Here is a 16563-nt window from a genome sequence, read left to right on the forward strand (position 1 = left end):
CTGGAAGGTAGGATCGGCCTGCTGGTTAGGTGTAGAAAATAACCGACTCCAATCTTCGAAGTTCGTCTCAAAGGTATCCTGTGTGGGCCCTATACAGTAGCAATTAAGATATCTTAATCATAGTCTTATAAGTCATATATTTGGGTACATATTCATCATACGTACCTGGTGGTGGTGGATACGAGGAATGACCCATATCAGGAAGCTGGTGGTGCGATCCTGTAAACCGTTCAAATTATTTAAAATATTCATAGAAATAAGAATCACATGATAAATTCTGGCTACAGATTAGGTATTTACCTTGCATTCCTTCTGCTGTCGCCGTAGGGTAATACGAAGAAGGTCCAGCATCATATAACTGTTGTGATCCTATATGTAAATACAAAAGGAATTAGACTTCATACCACAATTAATTGAAATTAAGATATTGACTATATGTCTACCGAAAGGTCGTGGTGGTGCCTGTGTTGGTTGAAATGACATCCCTGCAGCTGGTGCCATGGTACTAAACTGAGTCCCTCCGTGAGGTTGGTAAGGTGGGTGTGCATCACCTGTATGGACTGAGAATTAATTGTTGGCTTCAAAGTAGGAAGTTAGTAAGTATCCTCACGTACCTGGATAATGCTGCTGAGACCAATAAGGTGCTTGGGAAGACTGCTGCTCTGTGGGACCACAAGGAAACGAGGTCGAGGCTTGAGACGAACCGTACGAGTCATCGTACGATGTCCGGCTACCAAAGGCTTCAAGCATGGAATGGGCTCTTTGTGAAACTCGGGTCCAGGCCGACTCTTGCTCATTCCTATCCATCATAGATCCCCCTCGAATCCTCATCAAATTCGCCCTGGCATCTAAGTCCATCAACCTGCACATTTCAAACTGCAAGCAAGAAAAAGAAAGGCATTAACACTGTAATCCAAAGTATTTGAAAAGCGATGATAACTTTGACTCACTGCCCCAGATAATGCCTCATCCCTATGTCGTGCGTACCCATCTTGTGCTGTCGCAACATGCGGCTGTGGTTGCATGTCAGCATATATCAAGCGGCAACGAGTCTGAGGCTGGTACCAGCTCAGGTACGCCCTGTACGAAGCCTCCGTGTGTGCAGGGGTCGCAAGCGCCACATTCTCCTCTGCCTGGTCTCAGCCATCGACCCAAGGCTGCACCCTTGTCACCCACATGTTGGAGAAGGGTTGCCCAGTCCTCGATAAACTAAATATTGAAAACAATTTAGTCAAATATGATTAGTTAACTATACAATGCATAGTCACTGAAATAGTATATGAATTGTTACCTGTGGTCATGGCGTTCGACCCGATCCAATGCTGACGGCACAAGATACAACTGCCTTTGACCGAACTGTCTCCTGACTCTGTCCGGGCAGTGAGCCTCAATGTAAACGTCGTACACCAACACTGTAGTTGTCATCCAAAAGGCCTGGTCCTGAAAGCAAACCGAAGATATCCCGATCGGTGCACGAGTGTTTATAGCTAACTCGGAGTAGGGCTCCCACACGACGTCTTCAGGTGTCAACCAATCAAACTCAGCCATAAATTCAGGATAGGCCCGACGAGACTGTACGTGGGCCCACCTCTTCTGCACAAAATTAATAATAATATGTACAAATATGAAATACAAAGAGGGTAAAACAAAGCAACAGAATTGCCAACAGAATAGTACGAGTAGCAGTCATTTCCGTACCTGACGAGCGTACCAGAGAGTCCCCATGGTGGGCCTATCGTCCTCGGTGTCACCGTACATATCCAGCTCATACGGTGAGTGGTCGACAAGCGGGCGACCAATTGCTATCCTCTCGTACGACCAAAGCTGTAGCAGAATTGGACATCCTGTAAGAATTGCATTGTGCTTATTTTGCACCGATGCCTTGCAGAGGCCACGGTACGTGGCTGCAAGTACTGCTGCACCCCAACTGTATTGAGGCATTTCCTCCACAGCTGCCTCTGCGATCTCCAGTGCGTAAGGCACAAGCACCCTATCCACATAGGCCCCGTGTGAGTTGTTGAACATTATGTATCCAAACAACCACAACAGGTATGCCTCAAGGGATCGAGTGACGCTATCATCATCAGCATCATGTGCCAAATTGTCGGACTACATAGAAAAGATGAACATTTATGAGTACGAGATCAATTATAAAATAAAACCATAACTGCACTTGTCAAAAGCATAACTCTAACATTAATCGTAACAAAACAAGGTATGTACCTGGAACTGGAGGATCCATGCCTTGGCAGGGCCTGTTGCTTTTGGGTGCTCTTCTACATCAATCGCGATGTCAATATTTGCAAAACGCTCTTCTAGATCGTCCAACCACGTAGGCGGGATGACACGAGGCCCTACGGCATCCCCACTGATAGGAAGACCCAGCAGCATCGTAACGTCCTGTAGGGTCGGTGTCATCTCCCCACAAGGGAGGTGCAAGGTGTTTGTCTCAGGCCTCCATCTATTAACCAGAGCCGTCAGTAGGGACCTGTCCATCTGTACTGAACCACTCTCAGCAAGACGACCTATAGTAAGAAGACCAGCCTCACTCAACCTGAAAAATAGAACGATCAAAGGTAAGTACATTATGTACGAAACGTATACGAAACAAATGTATTCTTAAAAACATAATCCGACGACATATCACCTGGGCACCCATCGTGGGTCAACAGAAATAAACTCCGCTGGTGGACGTGGACGCAGCACGTTAAGTTTCACGCGCTGAACCACTGCAAGGAAGGACCGGTGCGACGAGTCTATGACTCCGTCAAGTAGAGCTGGCGTATCTTCGGCCATACCTAACACAAAAAAATATAAGTTTTCTGCATTTTCTACAATTTTTCTATAATTTATCTTAAATTTTCATAAACTTTTCTAACATTTTCTTGCATTTCCTACAATTTTTGTACAATATATTTTTCTTGCATTTTCTATAATTTTTCTGCATTTTTCTACCATTTATCTTAAATTTTCATAAACTTTTCTAACATTTTCGTGCATTTCCTACAATTTTTTACAATATATTTTTATAAATATATTTTTCTAACATTTTCTAAATTTTTCTGCATTTTCTACCATTTATCTGAATGTTTCATATACTTTTCTAACATTTTCTACAATTTCTGACTATTTCTCGAAATTTTTTCTCGTATTAAACAACTAATCAATACCACAAAATTTGTTGGTAAACCTAATTGGTTTTTCTAAAAACTAATCTTAATTCTACCTAAATTATATTAAAAACATTACCTAAATCGCTAAAATATCATTACTGCTGCATACACTAATTATAGAATTAAACATACAAAAAATTTAGATCGAGAAAGTTGAGAAATATTTATTACCTGCGATTAGGATCCAAAATCCGGCAGGACTTCGCCGTTACAACTCCCTCCCTCACCCCTCCTCTCTCCCTCCCGCTCTATGGATGTCGTGGGAAGCAAATGAGGGGGGAGGGGGGGAGAGAAACCTTTTATACAGTATGTGGGAGCCTGCCGCCCCTGCCGGGCGGCAGGGGGGCGGCAGGCTCCCGCCAAGGGCTTCCGCGTAAATAATTTTTTTTAATTTACATATAAGTCCCTACCGCCCCCCTGCCAGGCGGCAGACCCCCTGCCGCCCCCCTGCCGGGCGGTAGGGGTACAAAACTGTAAATTGTGATATTGAAAATATATTTCTGTAAAAAATATTTTCCAAAAATATAAAAATGAAAAAGACGCCCCAAGACTCCTCCTACCAAAAAGGTGAGAAGGACGACTAATTTGGCTGCTCCTCTCCTGAGCATGGTGGTGATGAGGAATTACCGCTTACGAGCAATGTTTTGGAGAGAACTGAGAACTGTTTTGGTTTTAATTGAAAACTAATAGGTTACACAAGATTTACACATGAAGCCATGATAGTGGCAGCATAATACATATTTCTATTTTTTTGGGTATTTTTGGGAAGAGAATAGTACACTTTCTGTAGGGAGCATAAGTTTTAAATAAATTTCACGACACGGCATGGAACTACGGACAGGCAGAACGGGCTTGGCAAGGTGTGTCTGTGTCTCCCTCCCTCTGTCTCTGAGGAATGCTACAGCAAATAGCAATCAATCGAGCACGTCCGACCTCTCTTGGCCTAGCCCATCAGGCCGATGCCGACGAGCCCGGGGGTGTCTCTGCGCCGGGTGCTGCGCCTGAACCGAGAGGCGCCAATTGTCTAGAAATTTTAGCTCTGGCCTGGCCGTGTCCCTGTGGTTTTGTTCCGGTACTAGGCCTATTCACGCCCGATTAGTAGGAAGGGAGTGGCAAACGTTGGTTCAGTTCTGGGTCAGTGTGCCTCATGGGCCAAAACCACATTGCTGTCACAGTTGCTCCGTGGGCTCAGCATCAGTTCTGTGCCAGTATGGCAGTGTGCAGCAGCTCCGCTCGCGGCGCGTGCGTCTCCGATACAGGCGACACGGAACACACAGCCAGCCAAACAGCGGGAATCCAAACATCAGAGAACAGTAGTTCCTCTAAATCTAGAATGATCGTACAGGTACAGGTACAGGTACACAACACGAGCAGACGTTCGCGACACAGAGACGTGAATTGAGAGCGCGTAAAACAACCGACCGCAACCAAACGGAGAAGCCACGGGGACGGACAGCAGAGCACTGCCTCTTGCCTAGGCCATCAGGGCGAGGCCGACGAGCCCCGCGGCGCCGGCCAGGACGCCCATCGCGGGCGGGGCCTCCCCGGCGGTGCTGGTCGAGGTGGACCTGGTCGTGGGCGCCGTCGTCGTCGTCGCGGGGGGCGTCGACGCGGACGGCGTGGTGGTCTCCGGGGGCGTACCGTCGTCGGCGGGCGGGGACGACGCCGCCGGGGCGGTGGCGGCCGCGGCGGACACCTTCACGGCGAGCTTCATGCCGCCGCTGCAGTGGCCCGCGGTGCCGCAGATGAAGTAGCGCGTGCCGGGCGCGGTGAGCGCGATCTTGGTGTTCTGGTCGCTGTACGACTGCAGCGAGTTGCTGGCCGAGCACGCGCTGTAGTCCGCCGAGCTCACCTCCGCCACCGTGTGCATCGCGCTGTACTGGAACACTGCATCACCGGCGCCACACGCCACACCCCGGGCACGTGCACTTTGTCAGTATCAGCCTCTCCGGTAGGGAGAAAAAAAAAAGTAAACTGCGACTGCAACTCATAGCCACGCTAAGACCGACATGTGGGCCACGTTACGGAATTGCACTTGCGTTACCACAACTGAGGCTTCTTCTTACCCAGGTTGTCGCCAACGCTGAAGGTCTTGCCTTTCGCCCAGGTGGTGTAGTCCACGCCACTGTTCCACCCGGACGAGTCGCCGACCACGTAATCCGTGGCGGACGCCGGAGCCGCGGCGGCGGCGGCGAGGAGCACCAGGCCGGCGATAACTGCGGCGCCAGCCATGATGGCTTCTGGAACAATGGCCGGCCTAGACAGATGAGTAGTACAATGATGCAGGAGGGCTTAGGTGTGGGCAGTGATGAGTGCTGGGCCCTGGAGTGACCAGCGGCTATATAGGGTTAGCGAAGCGATGCAGGTGCTAACTGAACGTGATTTGGTAATAAGTTTTGGTGGAGTTGGGTTAGTTAACGCTCGTCACCAACTCTCCTGCTCTGGCGTCCCCTGATTCCATGGGCGATTTCTCGTGATGCAGGGACAAGAGCCAACAAATATGTAGCTACGCTGCCTACGGATGATTTTTGTGGGGTTTAATAGAGATGATGGGATGGCGTCTGCTTGATTTGGATTCCAATAATTACTAGGCACTGACTAGTCCCAGTCACTTGCTGTCCAACAAGGCAACAACTAACCAACCGCAGATGAGCAACGATGTTAAAAACGATGCAATTTTGCTAACATCACAGGTGTTCTCACCGGTGTTCACAACTTACAACTTTACAAAGACTGGTGTTTGCCGCGGCGTGAGCAAGGGTTAAAAGCACTCTATCAAGACAGAAACGCGCGTTACTTTCAGAAGAAAAAAACTTTTAAAAAAGTAACACACGCACGCATGTGTTTTCTATTAAAAGAAGTGTTTATTGTTCTGAATCAACCTATTATATCACTACAAATAGAACGTTCGCATCCCACCATAGAAATATAATAATAAAAATTTTATTTCTATTTTTCTTATGAACTTCTATAGATAAAATGATGTATGATACCGCGTGAAATGCTACATTTTGCTGGGAATAAATACATGAGTAAAGTGGCTGGAAGAGTCATGAAAGGTACAGCTAAAAGATAGCAAGCAAGTTTTAGTTGAGCCGTTGAACAAACCAACTTGGCATCTTCTGCATTCGTACCTTGCGCAGACCTAATTTGATCTAAGCCCATCGATGATTGATTGGCTTTTCATAGTCAAGTAGGTTTTCGTTAAAACAATTGTTCAGCAGGTGAGCTAGACGGCGACCCTGCATCTGCTTCCAGCATCTGTAATAATACTACTGGTATTCATCAAGATTTGAGGGGCCAGCAATTATGTAGCATCCTTCACTAAAACTTTGCTTGCGTAATGAATGTTTAGCACCGTACAACTAACCATGGACACTTCCCATTGGCTTAGGCCAGTCTCAGTGGGAGTGTCATCGACACAGTTACCTAGACTAGAATCTTAAGAACCGTGCCAGTGGAGTGTCATGGTGATGACACTCCTCTCACATTTCATGATACTTCTCTCTTCTCTCTCCTCGTACTATTGATACATGTTAGCAAATTTAATCTCCATGACACTCTTATGACACTCCCACTGAGATTGGCCTTACCGCTCCTCTGTAGTCTGTATAATAAAACGCCCGCTTTGGCATCAATCATTTGAGTGTTTACGGTCAGAATAGGAGTTTCAGTGTTAGTAAGGTTACCGTCATTCTGAAAGAAAGGTCATGACTTTTTCCATTGAAATACTTTCAGGGAGATACGGCATGTATATACAAGTTGCCACACTTGTTTAGTTCAACATATTTCCAGTCAAACTGTCCGCTACTGTTGATGACTTGAAGCCTGAAGCATCAGAATTCAGAGCATGAGAGAGGTCGATGCCATGAAGTCTAAAGCAGCACGAGTGGATCTTGTCATTCCTCGAAAGAAGTCGATGATATGCAAGTTTCATGTTGATTTGCTAAACCTGGAACACAATTATCGTTTTCCCATCATGAAAGAAGGGGGAATACCAATGACTTTTGGTGACTTATTTCTGATACATCGATATACAGTATCACTCACTCCCATAAAAATACATACACGGTCGCACACAGAATGATCAGCATGCTACCTAATAATCAAATCAAATGTTCTTCATGATAACCGAAACCTTCACCGCTCATTTCTCGGTCTGTTTCGGGACAGTCGCCGTGACCAGGAACCCTTTGCCGTCGGGGATCAAGACCACGAGCGCTTCGTCGCCGCCGGTCACGATGCTGCAGGACACGTGCACGGGCTTGCTCCCCCTCAGCGCGAACTCCTCCAGCCCAAGGTCCTGCCACTGCGCAACCTCGAGCTCGTGCCCGGACACCGGCAGGCGGCTGTCCGCCGCGCCGGCGCACGTCTCCACGGTCATCCCCCGCGGGTTGTCCCCGACGCCGTCCCTGGCGATGGCGACGAGCGAGAACCGCAGCACCGTCGTCCCCGCGCCGAGTCTCTCGCTGGCCTCGTCGACGCAGGCCCTGGCGAGCGCGCGGTGATCGCGGGGCGCGCCGCTGCCGGCGCTGGCCCTGAAGAGCATCGTCTCGGCGGCGGCGCCGGCGGCGAAGGCGTCGAGCGGGAGGGACCTGACGCGGCGGGTCATGGTGCCCGGGCGATGGAAGTAGCCGGCGTACTGCATCATCGGGATGGGGGCGGCCTTGCTCCGGGCCTTGATCTCGGCGTGCGTGCGCGCCCACGACAGGAGGAAGCGCGCCAGCGACACCGGGTCGCACAGCATCAGGCTGCAGCTCACGCCCACGGCGTAGCCACCGTCGCCCTGGAACCGTGTCAGCTGCACGCGGCAGGAAAACATCCAGATCAGAACGGTTCGTGCTTTCTGCAATCTGCAAGATGGCACTGTTGATAAAAGTGTACTAATTTTTTTAAAAATATAAAACTGTTTTTGGAAACCATCCCAAGAGCTAAATTTGTCCGGTTTTAACAGTTGAATGACTTATATTATCCGGTTTTGTAGTTAAAAATTGAAAATTGAACTTATACGGTAGTTCAAGAGTGTAATTTGGACTTTCCACTTAAAAAAATGCAGACTCCTAAATTCGTGATGCATCTTTGCATGGCGTCTTTGAAGTTTGAACACACGCTGCATTGATTGCAGGCTGTGCCGGGGCAGCAAGTTTGTTGCGCGATCTGGCTGCCGCCTTGATGCTGCTCTGTTTGTGCGAACGCACAGACACAGCTTGGTGTTCGGTACGTGTCCCGGTCGAATTTACTCAACCCTGCTCAAACTGTCCGTGCCACAACCACGATACGGATGCTATACGTTTCTCGAGTCTACTCTGCTGACTGCTCGACAAAGCTTTTCCTCCTCTTGTTTAGGGCGTTCTAGTTGAAGCAAATGAAAGGACTTCCCTATAGCACCGGTTTTCAGTCTTACAAGTTACAAGACTGGTTAGTGGAGTGCCAAATTGCTTACTTCCTAGTTTGAGTAACGTTGATGCTGATCCAATGGTGGACAGCCTACCATGCTGACTGTAATCTCTCTTGCAGCTCTTTTGTTTTAAAAAAGGGTAGAATTTGAAGGTTCGAAGTAAACATTTCTCCAGCGTTCGACCAGCTAGTACGTATGAAGCAAGCGATTAGAACGATGATCCCAAAGTTGTCACTCAAACGTCGACTCGCGACTAGATTACTACCAGTACTGTTAGTGTCAGGTGTAGGTCGCTCACGCGATCGAGCCCTGGAAAATAGGAGCAGGTCATGCGATCGGCGGACTTTATTGCCGCCACGGATCCGATCGCGCGACGCGCGGTGTAGGACCGACCGATCGATCATGGATGGGATCGTACGGTCATACCTGCACGAAGCAGAGGGCGCACATGTCGGGGTCCTCGGCGTCCACGTCGGTCCACGGCGCGAGCGCGGCCTCCCGGCCGGCGCCGGCGCCGACGAAGTCGTCCACGGTGGCCTCCGCCGTGGCGAGCACGAGCCTGACCCCCGTGTCGTTGAGCTTCACCTCCCAGGACCCGTCGGCGCGGCGCCGGAGCCGGCCGGCCATCTCCGGGTGGTCGGCCACGGCCTCGCTCAGGGACTCCTTCGCCAGGAGCGCCTCCTCGGGGTCCCACGGCGCCGCCGCGCCATCTGCCTCCGCGCGGTAGTAGAGCACGACGCGGGCGCGGCGCTGCAGCGCGGCGGCCGGGAGCGGGGGCGCGGCCACGGACACGGGGCGCGCCAGCCCCGGCTCCACCTTGCGCGTCGGCAGCGCCGTCTGCAGGCCCTCGATGTGGACGTGGCGCGCGGACGCCATGTGCAGATGTGCTCCGGCTTCCGTCTCGGTGCGGCGGCGGTTGCCGACGGCGGGCGGGTGGCTGCGAGGAGGCCGAGAGCGGTGGGAGGGTGGCCGCGGGTAGGTCAGCGGCAGCGCGTTGCGTTGTAGGCGAGATGGCCCTTCCGCCGTGGCGCTAATTTATACGTGCTCGGCTTGCTGGTATGGGCTGTGTTTGGATTGCCGGACGAATGAATGCCGCCATCTACTCATCCGCGGTGTACAGCCTGTACGGAGACGACTCCCCCTACTGCTCAAGCTGTTAATGGTTCGGGGAAAAACCGGTTGCAGGGGTACTTTAATTTGGTGGAAAATAATTGCTCTAGCAATCAATTCGATTTGGTTTGATTTGGTTTCACAAGAGAAACAGTTTGACTTGGTTTGGGATATTCATACCGCCGAGCGGTTGCTTGCTTTACTAGTTCTGCTCATTGTCCTAGCCACCGATAGATGTAGCAATTAAAAGTAACACCCCTGCAATATTTGCGGATCTCCACCTTTCTCTTGCAGCTTGACCTACTGCTGGCGACAAATGGATTGAAACTATGGAATTACACGTCAGAAATTCAGAATTAGGTCCTTCTAAAAGTGTTTGATGGCTAAATATGGAGGCAAGTAGCAGTACAAGTGCCAAACTTCTCAAAAGGATACGAAAAGTGCAGCGGAAGTACGATGGATGAAGTTTGGCACGATTAGCAGCAGATTGCTGGTACCACGATTCGCGTCAGGTAACCGTTTCCATTCAATGCCTTTCGGTGGGCATTAAGCTTGCAGCAGTGTGGCCGCATGGGCTCATTCTTGATTTATCGCCTGAAAAGCTACAGTAGCAACCAACTTGTCATCAGCCCTGGTGGCATCTGTCGGGCACTCCTGATCTGTGTTGAGCTTTGAATCACCAGGCACCAGCCAGTGAAGAACGAACCCAGTCGATGCACAATCATCAATCACCATCTCTTAAGTCTTCATGTTTTTTTTAGTAAGCACTGTGCGCTGAACTGAACAGCTTAATTACTCGCAGTAGAGTATGTGCGAATTAGACTAATTTCGAAGCGACGGAGCCAATAGATCAGATATATATCCTGAAGCTTATTCCTCACAAACTGAACTGTAGTAGGTAGCAGCGCCAACTGCCAATTTGTGCCGTGCTAAATGGCCTTGTTTTTGTTTAAACAAACTCATTTTCTAAGATTATTGCTTCTTGCGTGATTGAAGGTTTGCTTACCAACATAAGAAGGCTCAAGTGTGGCATGCATACTTTCGCATGTCTCTGTTTCTGTCACCAACGAACCATTTAGTTTGCAGTGTTGGTTTTTGCGTTGTGCGATTCTGCCAAAAATTCCTGGGTTCATCCGGCCCACGTTCCGAACAGAAAAGCAACGCAATGTAACGAGCACACAAGCAAAAAAAAAACACCTTTATGAGGATGGCGAAACCACAAACTTCTCCCAAAAGAAACATCTAGGAACAGACACGAGCTCTCAATCTAAACAGGCATTTGATTTCAGGACTACCTGAGATGGGTTGGAGCCAACCTTGAGTTTTGAAATTACTCAGCTCAAGGTTGCATCACCCTAAGAGTCAAAATAAAACAACCTGAGCTGGACGGTAACACACTCGGTAGGAGTTCAAAATATGTACAGCACGACTTAAATTTTTTTGCCAAATAATCATGTCACCAAGGATAAATTAAAACCCTAAATGAAAATTCGAGGGAGGAAGAAAGTGCCATCATCCAACCTGTTCTTTTCAACATAGTCGCACGCCATCAATGCTGTTTCGTGTGCAATATAGGCCGCTGGAGCTACATAAAAAAAAAAGAACAAGCTGTAAGTAATTGGAAGTTTGGAACTATGACCTACGCATCTAAGCTATCAAGATGAAATTAAGAGAAACAAATAGCAAAAATAATTATGTTTCATTGTTACATGATTCACATCGCACACAAAAATAGGTGACGTAACTCACCCATCGATAGTTGTGGGAACCTCCAACGAACACGGCTGCATTTTTCCCAATGGATGTCAGTCCTACTTCGAGCAAGCAATTTAAAAGTAAAACGAGTACATTTGAAACTTACCGGATAAGTAGATCAGTGCATAATGAAAGGATTTTATCAGGTGTAAAGTAGTTGTCATCATGAAGCACACGATAACCGACATGTGTGTTGCTTTTCTGAGTGCAAATATATATAGTCAAACAATGGCTCAAAAATATTTCTTGAATGGAGACATAAATATACTTTACCTCATCAACATGGCTACAAAAGAACTTTGTAAGATTGCAATCTTCTCCAATTTCAGATCCTACGGAAAGAAAAGAACAAAGCATCACATAAGCTACACGTTAACATGTGTCCATCCATTTTCAATAGGAAGGAAAATAGAAAGCATGTGCTGGTTTTGTTAACTATCTAATGCCTTACTTAGAAATTCATGAGACTTTTGGGCAACAACCACAAATGTGATTCGTGCTCCAGGACAAACCTTTTATCAGAGAAGCACAGAACCATTATAATGATAGTCAACAGGAACAAATCAGGAACAGTACATGAAGAAATGATAGTGTAATACCATTCTAATAGCATCTATTTCATGCTCAAAAGTGTGCCTAAGTTGATCTTCAGTTACACCATTTCTGTGCAAGATAATTCTTTGTTAGCACATCATTAGGTGGAGATAAGACAAAGGACTACTAGATGATTATCTACCTGAAGTAGATTATCCTGATAGGCATTTTTTTTGTACTCTGGTGGAATTCATGCACTAGCTCACTGTAAAATAGAAGAAATGTTAATTCCCCAAATGGAATGTGTTATAAAACGCATTAAGCACACAGTTACCTGAGTTGACTATTAAGGTCTGTTATGATGACTTCATTACGAGGTTGAGAAGAGAGCAGAGTTCTATAGACATTGGCTCCTGGCCAATCCAGTGATGCTACCACCTACAGATTTATGAAAATTCATGATTATATAAGTTAGTAATATACTATGGTAGAAAATTTGAGAACCTTGCAAGACTCTGTAATTTTGTTTTAAGTTGTGTTGCACGACTTGCAAAATTTTCAGTGTTAAAGTTGATGAAACTAACACCACTAGCAAAAAACAAGGTATTCTCAGGCATTATGTGTAACCCAACCCATGAACATCCGAGTGGTTCAACCACCAGGATATGATATTCAGTTCAATAGATGATTCAGGGGTTAGTGGGGCAATAAGGAAGGAGTGCTGTGGTGTTACTCTCTAAACTACTGTTACTTTCAAAATGGATAAAGAGAGATGGAAAATGGTGAGCACAGATTTGTCCCCATGAAGTGGAATTACTAGGTACATTAAAGTCTGTAAATCAATCAAGAAAATAAAATCGGGGTACTCTATCAATATCCAAAACAATCAAGGGGGCATACCCATAGGTCTTCATCACTTCCATCATCTATGTCCTGCAGGTCAGAGAGCTGATCAGATACATGTTTAGATCCTTCAATTGCTCCTGTCTCTTCCTCACTACTATCAACTTCTTCCATCTCATCTGAACCAACCTGGGTGTCATCTATGTCCAGGTCAGAGAGCTGATCAGATCCATGTTCAGATCCTTCAATTGCTTCTGTCCCTTCCTCACTGATATCAACTTCTTCCATCTCATCTAAACCAACCTGGGTGTCATCTATGTCATGCTGGTCAGAGAATCCATGTTTAGCTTCATATTCTCCTGTCTCTTCGGCGTGAAAGTTTGAACTGCGCGGGACAGGGCCTTCCTCACAGTTATCAACTTCTGAACCAACCAGGGTGTCATCCTCTCCCGATTCATCATTGCCGGAATCCTTATCAGAATGTGTGTTGTATGGTACAGCCTGATTAAGAAGCTATAATTATTTGAAAATATTAATCCTATGCGAAGAAGTCGCTCCCGTAATCCTGATCATAACAGAGTTAGTGACATAACGTTTATCTAGCTAAAGCGAACTCAAAACAGCAAGTAACCTTATCCAAAAAAAAAAGGAGCAAGTAAGAAAATGTTTATCCTGCTCTAGCGAACTCAAAGAGCATCATGGGCATGTGACAACAGCACAGCACTGGCTTAAATTACATAATAATTGACTAAGACGAGTAAAGAAGAGTTGATGAACTTAGTTTTGTACCATGGAAAAGGAAGGCTTCGAATGGAGGCGGTGGGCCGTTCAACTGGAAGCACCAACTTCCAGGCAACAGGAGATTCTCTGGAGGATGTTTTGCACATTTGGAGTTTTCGTTGAACCCTAATCCTTCGAACGACTGGAGGATGTTGGTCCCTCCCGCCGGCTGCCGCGCGTCGCAGGATTCGTCGTCGTTTTCGGAGCTTCCATCCACGAGCGGGTACTCCTTGCTCCACCAACTCGCCGTCTGGCGGCGCTCCATCGTCCTCGCCGAGAGGGATCTCAAGTATGCCCCAACGCTCGACGGCATTGCGTTCCTAGCCCGTAACGCTCCAGGGTTTCGATAGGAGAGGATGGGGAATTTTCTTGATCTGGGTGCGTTCGTGGTGCGCTTAGGCGCCAATTGCTATGAGTAGGGAGGTTGATCATCTCTATACAGCAGTTTTGCTAAAGAAAAGAAAATGAAGAGAAGCCTACCTCCGCTACCGTCGCCGGATCAGAAGAATCGACGCCACCAGGTTAGGGCTGGGGGGTTTTTGGTCCCTTGGGGTGCTGCTCCCTTCCCTGCTCCTCGGCGGCCCGGCGGTAGTCGGCGGGCGATCTGGGCCAGGGAGGGGCGGAGGCTTCACGCCTTCTCGCCACCGTGCTTCGTGGAGGTCGGCGCGGGGCGACGGTGGGCGGGCGGCGCGGCGAAGCGGCGTCCACGCCACCGGCCTTCGGCGGAGGATGGGGGAAGGGGAGGTGCGGCGGGCAGGAGCAGCGCCTGTGGAGGCGTGGCGACGGCAGGGGCAGCAGCTCGTGTTGAAGATGACCACCAGAACAGAAATCTCCCGCTTGGGCCTCCAAGCAATTATATTACAGGAAAATGAATCAAGCTGCGCGCTCAGCATGGAGCCCGAATCAATTAATAGTACATGGCAATGTTTCTCACAATAACTGAAAGGAATCTTCATGGATTGTATTTCTCGGCCAATTTCGGGAAGGTCGCCGTGACCAGGAACCCTTTGCCGTCTCGTGACCAAGGTTCACCAAACCGGTGGGAACCGGTCCGGTTTGACCGGTTATCGGTCAAACCGGTCCAGCCCGGTTCCGGTTTGGTCCGGTACCCAACCGGTCAAAATTCAAAATTTAAATTTAAATTCAAAAAATGAAAAATTCCCAAAAAATTCCTAAAAATACTTCAAGGTGCAATGAATCTAATAGTGTCAAATTTTCTCAAAAATTCGTTCATTTAGTATAGTTTGCGGGGATTTAAAGTTAAATCAAAAAAGAAAAAATGGGCCGGCCCATTAAAGCCCACCGGTCAAACCGGCCGGTAAACCGGTCGGTAAACCGGTAAAACCGGCCGGTAAACCGGTAAAACCGGCCGGTAAACCGGTTGCACGGGAGCTTTTGAATTTGAATTTGAATTCAAACCGGTCAAACCGACCGGTAAACCGGTCAAACCGGTAAAACCGGCCGGTAAACCGGTCGGAACCGGTTGCACGGGATTTTTTGAATTTATTTGAATTTAGATTTGAATTCAACCGATTTCCACCGGTTACCGGTCAAACCGGTCCGATAAACCGCTACCAGAGGGCGGCGGTTTGACCGGACCGGTCGGTTCGGTTAACCCTGCTCGTGACCCCGAGCGAGAACCGCGGCACCTTCATCCCCGCGCCGAGCCTCTCGCTGGCCTCCTCGACGCAGGCCCTGGCGAGCGCGCGGTGGTCGGGGGTCTGGCGCCCTGGAAGGTGTGGCTCGGAAGACCACCGTCTCGGCGGCGGCGGCGAAGGCGGCGAAGGCGTCGAGCGGGAGGGACCTGACGCGATGGGTCATGGTGCCCGGGCCTTGCTCCGTGCGTGCCCACGAGGCCACGACAGGAGGACGCGCGCCAGCGACACCGGCGGAAAAAAAAATTGGTGGAGACGGTATGCACGACGCTTGCCTGTAAGCGTGGCGTAATTGGCTCGCTCGGCTCCCTAGCAATTCCCGCGGCTCGGCTCCCTAGCGAGTAGACGCTTGCAGTTTCACATCTGCTTGGTTACCAGTCACCCGTCGCCGCCGCCCAACTTGAGTAATAACTAGCTGCCGGCCTCGAGCCCCTGGCCCCCGCCGCTGCTTGTCGCGCTCTGTTACGGTTCTAGACCTCCAAATCACAATAGCAAGAACACTTTGAAATTCTGGGTACAATTTTGAGGAAGAATCGGAGAGATTATGAGGAATGAGAGTACTCTATCATGTCTGTGATGAGTGAATTGTCAACCGTACGGTGTGATCGTGTGCTTGGTCTTTGGATTGCAGGTACACGGGCGTCGAGTGTCGACGGAGAGCTGCCGTGGAGGAGCTCAGGCCGGGCGGCAGCTATGGCGTGCACTCCTGGATCGAGGGCGCAAGCGGCGACGGAAGGCGGGTTTCTTGGTTTGCGCCACAAAACCAAGCAGGCGGACGGAGATTGAAGATGTCAAGTCGTGGAGGCACGGGCGTCGGTCTCGGGCTTGACGGAGGCGACGGGCGTCGACGGCGTCTAGGGCCTCGCTGCGGGCGAGGAGGTGACGGGCGTCGGGCGGCGTCTAGGGCCGTCAGAAGGCCGAGGCGGGAACGGCGTCTAGGGCCACGGCGTGGAGGCGGGAATCGTCCCGCGCGTGATGTTTTGGCGGTTTTCTCAAAACCGGCCACCTACCCAGGTTTCGCGGACCCTCCAAAACCGCGGACCGGTACTTCGTCGACGTGGTGACATCGCAGCAAAGACTTCGAGTTGAAGAAAGAAACTCCGCCGTCGATTGAGCCTGTAGAGCGGGCTGCTGCAGACCCGACCGGTCTTACCGGTCCCATGGACCAGTCTGACCGCAGCAGCTGGATATAAATACCGCCACCAGCCCGTGGCTGGTTGAGGCTCTTGAGTCCTTTTCGGTTTTTCCTTCCCCTTCCCCCTGCTCCAGGTTAAGGCCAAGGTCTCCAACGCAAAGGAAGGTTAGATTATAGCTA

General features: G+C 49.1%; 3 protein-coding genes across 12 annotated transcripts; all 3 read right to left on the reverse strand.

Moving 5' to 3' along the window:
* Positions 1–4465: 4465 nt before the first annotated feature.
* LOC120711280 (uclacyanin-3-like) lies at positions 4466–5670 on the reverse strand. Its single transcript, XM_039996749.1, has 2 exons — positions 5240–5670; positions 4466–5060 (listed from the first exon to the last, which is right to left on the reverse strand). The coding sequence occupies exons 1-2, from the start codon at positions 5403–5405 to the stop codon at positions 4648–4650; spliced, it is 579 nt and encodes a 192-aa protein (XP_039852683.1). The 5' UTR covers positions 5406–5670; the 3' UTR covers positions 4466–4647.
* Positions 5671–7085: 1415 nt separating this feature from the next.
* On the reverse strand, positions 7086–9589 carry LOC120711291. The gene is made up of 2 exons (XM_039996760.1): positions 8998–9589; positions 7086–7974 (listed from the first exon to the last, which is right to left on the reverse strand). The coding sequence occupies exons 1-2, from the start codon at positions 9445–9447 to the stop codon at positions 7321–7323; spliced, it is 1104 nt and encodes a 367-aa protein (XP_039852694.1). The 5' UTR covers positions 9448–9589; the 3' UTR covers positions 7086–7320.
* A 1260-nt stretch (positions 9590–10849) lies between these two features.
* Positions 10850–14609, reverse strand: LOC120711300 (protein argonaute MEL1-like). Of its 10 annotated transcripts, none has more exons than XM_039996797.1 (11): positions 13603–14608; positions 12871–13326; positions 12305–12408; positions 12173–12235; positions 12036–12099; positions 11888–11948; positions 11710–11768; positions 11543–11637; positions 11431–11465; positions 11203–11266; positions 10850–11036 (listed from the first exon to the last, which is right to left on the reverse strand). In XM_039996797.1, exons 1-11 carry the CDS (start codon positions 13603–13605, stop codon positions 11021–11023), a joined length of 1020 nt encoding a protein of 339 aa, XP_039852731.1. In that variant the 5' UTR covers positions 13606–14608; the 3' UTR covers positions 10850–11020. The 10 variants fall into 10 exon arrangements, with proteins under 10 accessions (XP_039852731.1, XP_039852746.1, XP_039852713.1 ...); XM_039996779.1 differs by having other exon boundaries at positions 10868–11266; positions 13603–13967; positions 14074–14606; XM_039996772.1 differs by having other exon boundaries at positions 10868–11266; positions 13603–14002; positions 14074–14606.
* Between the last annotated feature and the right edge of the window lie 1954 nt (positions 14610–16563).

Source organism: Panicum virgatum, chromosome 1K, assembly GCF_016808335.1.
Source record: "Panicum virgatum strain AP13 chromosome 1K, P.virgatum_v5, whole genome shotgun sequence".
NCBI lineage: Eukaryota > Viridiplantae > Streptophyta > Magnoliopsida > Poales > Poaceae > Panicum > Panicum virgatum.